This window comes from Priapulus caudatus, unplaced genomic scaffold (genome assembly GCF_000485595.1).
Source record: "Priapulus caudatus unplaced genomic scaffold, Priapulus_caudatus-5.0.1 Scaffold1294, whole genome shotgun sequence".
Lineage (NCBI taxonomy): Eukaryota > Metazoa > Priapulida > Priapulimorpha > Priapulimorphida > Priapulidae > Priapulus > Priapulus caudatus.
In genome coordinates, this window is record NW_014578355.1 from 54,856 (window position 1) to 61,148 (window position 6,293).

A 6,293-nucleotide genomic window follows, 5' to 3' on the forward strand; every position below is an offset into this window, starting at 1 on the left:
CTAGATTCACCGTAAATTCGCCACGAGCGACACTACATTAGCATGACAAGTGATGTCGAGGGACCGACAAGACTGGTGATACATGACGTCTGTTAACTGAAGCATGCGTTCATCGATTTCGCACCCTGGTTGTTCGTTGTAGACCATTGAGAACCCAGTAAGAACCAACCAGATTCCACGTCAGATCCCGGAACAGTCCTTCTACACGAAGCCGCTGCCAGGAATCGTCATGGGAGGCATCCTCCCCTTCGGCTGCATCTTCATTCAGCTGTTCTTCATACTGAACAGCATCTGGTATGTTCCACAGACGTGGTGGCGCACGTGTGCTGCAGTGGTGCTGTGAGCATGGTCCGCTGGTGATGAATTTGTTCGCTCTACACGATGCGCGTTTATTCGTGTTTTCACTGATCTCACTCCAAGTTGCTGCGTATATATCATCATATATATAGTATATATATATATATACATATATAATCATATTACATATATTAATCACTGCTAATAACATTAGGGGCTTTATGGTGTCGAATAATAAACAAGTGAATCTACAGGTAGCCACAATGGAGTGTAGTGTATGTAGTGTGAGCGTAGCATCATTTAGTGTTAGGTAGCATTGCGTTCGCGCAAGTGCTAGTGTTAGTGCCATAGGTAGATGTAGAGAGAGAGAGACGAGAGACGAGAGAGCGGAAACGCGGAAGGAGAGGATGATGAGGAGGGAGAGGAGAGAGGAGAGAGAGTGAGCGAAGAAGACTAGAGAGAGGGCGAGGCGAAGGAAGAAGAGAGCAAGATGGCTTGAGAATGGTGAAGGTGAGATGAAGAAGAGAGAAGGAACAAGAGAAGAGAGGGGGGACTGACGCCGACCAGGAGAGAGCGCGGGGAAGAGAAGCGGGAGGAGACATAGCAGGAGATGCGAGCAGGAGCGAGTGAAGACCTGTGATGCGATGAGCGAGAGCATGGGGAGAGAGCGAGGCGATGAGCGAGAGAGGAGAAGTGATGATTGAAGAGAGAGGAGAGACTGCAGCAGGAGAGCGAGAGAGAGAGATCGAGAGAGAGCAGAAGAGACGAGGGAAGCGAAGAGATAACGGAAAGAAGAGGTGGAGGACGCGCAGACAAGGCCGAGTGGGATCGCATTAGGACAGAGAGCGAGAGAGAAGAGAGATGAGAGAAGGAAGAGAAGGAGGAAGAGGAGGGAGGAGAGAGAGAGAGAGGAGAGAGAAGAGATGCGAGAGAGGAGAGAGAGAGACCGAGAGAGGAGAGACGAGAGAGAGAGTAGGGACCAGACACGACTCGCGGTATGGCTCTCAGAGAGAGAGAGAGAGAAGAGAGAGAGGAGCCGGCGAAAGAAAAAATGTGGTTGCGAGGTAACGTCACCAGTAGCTGTACTACATGCGTTTCGGCGTTAATCATATCGCGTCAAGAAGTCTTCATGCATTCCTCATCATCACCTGTCAGAGCGAAACTGCGCAGTCATGGAACTCTGCCTATATGTCCACAAATTACATTGCACAGCTGCTGAAGCGCCACTGAGTGTGAGGAGTAGGTCTGGACCACTCGTCCACAGCACGCAGACGCATTCTCACCTTGCACGCACGGAGCGAGCCGACGACGACACAGGCGCGAGGGCACAGCTGGCACAGCTAACATCGTAACTAACATGCCAAATACTGCTCACGTTGGGTCACCACTCTTGTTCCGGTTACCCGTAATGACGTTGTTACCACATACCCACCCGCCAGGTAGGAACTATCTTGCGCTGCAAGGCCATGCCGCGCAAAATATTTGTTCATAACAATTGCATGTGTTTACGTGTGTTTCAGGACTACACTGGTGGGGCAGTATCAAGGGACACATATATATATATCAGGAGTACAAATAGCCGGAGGGGAGTGTGACAACAATAAACAAAAAGCGAACATATCTCGTCATTTGACTAGCCTTATAATACCTACGATTACTCGACATACGCACCACTTGAGTCTCAAAGCGTTACACAGGGACGCTCGGCGTGCTCTCCAGGACGAGTGACTCTCGTTGAATAAGTATACACCCTCAATCCGGAGATTACCAGACTAAAACGGACCACACGATGTACAATCTGTTTGCCAAGCCAAAACCATGTGTGCCGAGAAGCTACTTCTGAAACAAAAGTCAGGGACGAATCCACAGATCTGTAGACTCACCGGCTTGTGCTCACGGCCGAGCGCGGTGGCTCGCAGGGAGAGTGCACTGAGCACAGGAGTGCTCTAACAACAAGAATTACTGTCTCTGACTGATAGACTGCGCTCTGTGCTATGTGACAAAAGGAAATCGGGGTATACACGCTGCCGCTGACTCCAGAGGCTCCTGCTGCATTGCAGGTGGCGCTCTCTCTCTCGGTGGGTCGTCTGCTGCGTGTCGTCTCTCTGCCATACCATTCTCGTAAATATCGTGTCAAATGCCCAAAGCTCTCATTCTTCTTTCGCGCTCCTCGTCGCTCGTCGTCTTCTCGGCTCTTCTTCGTCTACTGTTTCCTCTTCCTCTCTCCTCGACCCTCTGTCCCTCTCTGCTCCTCTCTCTCTCCTCTTCTCCATTCTCTTCTCTCCTTTCCGCCCTGTCGTCTACCTAGCTCTCTCTCTCTCTCTCTCTCTCTATCTATCTCTCTTCTAAAGCTCTCTCCCGCGCTCTCGCTATCTCGTCCTATCTTCCTCTCTCTCTCTTCTCTCTCTCTCTCTCTCTCTCTCCTCTTCTCTCTCTCCTCCCTCCTCCTCTCTCTCTCTCTCGCGCTCTCTCTCTCTCTCTCTATTTCGCTCTCATCTGATTTACTTGATACCACACGCAGTACTGTGTGCGACACCGCGTGCAAACCAAGCCCGCGGGCCTGCCCACATGCAGCGGAGATTTTTTTAATGGGGGCAACCGCTAGCTGGAAAAAAAATATCCGGTGCTTGAAAACTGGCTCAGGATCGGCTCTTTAAAAAGTGTAACTTGTTCAAAGTGTGAAATGTGTCTCCGTCGTTCGCGCTACGTTGCTCGGTTACTTTGCTGGCGTTTCATATAGGAAGTGACTAGCTAGTCTTGAGCTTGGCATCATGTCTCTTGTTAGTGGTTTGCCTTCTTCGGTCACTGCGAACGATAGTTGAAAAGAACACCTGTGTTCGACGCCCACGGTGTTAATCAAGATTCGAGCTTTCAAGATTGCATTTCGAGATCTTGACACTCGAGAGCAGAGAGAGCGACTGGAGTGAGAGCGCAAGGCAAGAGTGTGGACACGATGTGGTTAGTTGGAAGAGACTGGTCTTTTTGTTTCCAAATAGCTTCCTCGGCCAAATAGGATTTTTGCTGGCAACAGATTGGAATCGTTGGGACGTTTTAGATCTGTCATCTCCGGGATTGAGGGTGTAGAACTAGGAAACGATTTCACACGATGGGAAGAGGAGTGATACTGTGTACGATTTGAGCTCAAAGTGGTCTGCGTTAACGCGTAGTAAATCGTATGGTATCTAAAGGCGTAGTAAATGAGGAACGAAATTTCCCGTGGCTTATTGTGAGAGAGAGGAAGAGACGAGAGAGATGTCAACACTCCTCCCTATTATGGGTACTCCTAATATATAGTATAAGGATATATACTATGATATGTAGTAAATATCAGTGAAAAGTGATGAGTGGGTGTGATTTTACTATATATATATATATAATATTATATATTATATATATATATTTGTTGTGTGTGATTTTACTTACAATATATTATAATTTGTGTTGCGAGAGACCGAGAGAGACTGGTGTCATTGCAGGGACTACCATCTGGGAGTCTGGCAATATCACAATGGTAGTAGATTCACTGAGATAGTCGAAGTGACGAATGGTAAGAGAGGTATAATCTAGAGTAGATAGATTTGTGGTGTAGGTAGGATGTGTTATACTAGACTAGCATCTTCGTGGTGTCGTCGGCAAAAAACGCACTATATGACCGGTATTCTCTGATTGATAGATAGCGTGTAGCCATAATGTGATTAGTTAATATCTGTGTTGCCGGTGCTGTCTGTTGCGTAGCACTACCACCTTGGTGGTCGTGCATGTTGTGCGCGGCTGGCTGTGCGTTCGTAGGCGGTATTCTGAGTCGCATATCTGTACTATGTAAGTATACTTGTTATATATGGTATAGTCAATATATTAGTATAAGTGCTACCATGTTGTTTGACTTTGAGTTTTGCGTGTGTGTTTCAGGACTACCACTGGTGGTGGCGGTATCAGTGACATATATATATATATATATATATATATATATATTTGTGTTTCGCCGTGTGTTTCAGGACTACCACTGGTGAGCTGTGGTGGTGGTATCAGATGACATATATATAATGATATATATATATATATATATATATATTTGTGTTTGCGTGTGTGTTTCAGGACTACCACTGGTGGTGGCGATCCTTCCTGACGAGTGGCTTCACGGCTGTCTACCTGTTCGTCTACAGCATCCACTACTACTGCACAAAGATGAACGTCGAGGGCATCGTTAACGCCTTCCTCTACTTCGGCTATACACTCATCATGGTGTGGCTCTTCTTCCTCTTTACAGGTATGTTACATCCTGTCATCCCCCTCACAGGTATGTTACATCTGTCATCCCCCTCACAGGTATATTACATCGTGTTATCCCCCTCACAGCTTGCAAAATTTTGCGCGCTTACGTTTTACCGCCGGAAATTGAAGAGCAAGTGAAACACGAATTCGTTTTTCTATTTGCAGGAACAATTGGATTCTTCTCCTGCTTCTGGTTCGTTCGGAAAATATACAGCATCGTCAAGGTCGACTAGAGGGCGTCAGTGTGCGTGCAAGGTGATGAGATAGAGGGCAGAGCAACAAAGCGGTTACTGTCTGCACTCTGTTCACAGTCTGAGTATTTTCGCTGCATGTATAGGCAATGCCCGGCAGCAAGTCTTGACGAACTACCGACCGTGGGTTCCGCAGGAGAGAGGCAAAAACAACACACGCGTTTTTAACACCATACGTACTACACGTTTACTTTAAAGTAGCGAACGAAATGCTGTCTGCGTGTGTGGGTAGCAGTAGAAAACGTGTGCGGTCAGGTTTTTGACAAACTATAGTTTGTTGTGTGTGATATAAGAATTCGTTCAGCTAAGGTATATATATATATTTTTTTGAGTATGTTCGCCCGGGCTTGCTCTAGCATGGCCTGTATATGACCCCGTTTGTTCAGGTAAACGTAATGCGGTGCATATTTTAACAGCTTGTGGGGTTAAACTTTCCAGTCTTGTTTCTCAACTTTGGTTCTAAATTCAGTATGAACTTTTAACAGGGTGTATGCCATAAGCTTTAGTCAGAGAAATGGTTCTGCGAAAAGAAATGTAGTGAATTCGACATTTCCTCGTCGTTTCCCGTTTGTCACCGACCAGCCGTCTATTATAGGTGTATATGATAACAGCGGTGCACTTCTTATGGGCAAATGTGTTTGCGACGTTTGCATACTCGGTCAGATGTGTCGTTGGCGTGGCACTTGTTCGAAAACGGTGTCTAAGGGAACATTCCAAATAGCTCTCCCCAAGCCATTTAATATCTGGTGCAGACACAACGACAAACACATTTGCAGAGGAACGTGCTGTAGCTTATCAGGGCGACAAAATCAGATGGTCGTTGCGATAGCGTGCAGGGGTTAGATAATTAAGATTGTGTGTGTGCATGTCCGTGTAGGTTCAGTTACAGATCCGTTATCAGTTAGAGATCTGATTGGATCTCATCTGTTCTGTGATCTGATTCGGGAAAGGGTGTGTGTGGCTGCGTGAGAGTTTTACAAATTCTGTGGCGAAATTTGTCATGTGTTGTGTGCATTAGTTAGTGTTAAGCTCAGCACACACGAGATGTATGCTAATGTTAAAACCTTTAAATACTAGCGTACTACACGAGTATGTGTGTGTGCGTGGCAGCCTACTGCTATGACGACTACTGCAGGATTACGCATGACTGCGTATGTCTTCATCAATGGTCCCCAGTATGCGTGTCAGTGTGTTCCATCCAGATCATTTCTGTTACCAGGCAACCCTTATTACAACAGTTACCTTAAACAATATATAACCATCGGTGTATAGCTCGCACTAAGTACGAGCTCGGTGAGTTTGCTTAAGCTGGGTTTACACTATCGATTTTTGTCAGCAAATCGTACCGATTTCAAGTGCAACACAATCACCGTCCAACACAATGGGCTGAAATTCGATTGTGTTGGTGTCGGAGTCGGAGACAAGTCGACGAGTTGGCGAAATAGAACGTGTTCTATTTTGCTCGATTCGGAT

The 6,293-nt window shown here is 46.6% G+C and overlaps 1 protein-coding gene across 1 annotated transcript in view; it reads left to right on the plus strand.

The window, feature by feature from the left end:
* LOC106816132 (transmembrane 9 superfamily member 2-like) overlaps positions 1 to 6,287 on the plus strand; it is a 33,102-nt gene extending 26,815 nt beyond the window's left edge. Inside the window, exons 14-16 of the mRNA XM_014820689.1 lie at positions 143 to 294; positions 4,371 to 4,564; positions 4,735 to 6,287. Of these exons, the coding sequence (XP_014676175.1) occupies positions 143 to 294; positions 4,371 to 4,564; positions 4,735 to 4,802 (414 nt within the window). The 3' untranslated portion in view covers positions 4,803 to 6,287. The remainder of the gene's footprint in view (positions 1 to 142; positions 295 to 4,370; positions 4,565 to 4,734) is intronic.
* Positions 6,288 to 6,293: the final 6 nt, after the last annotated feature.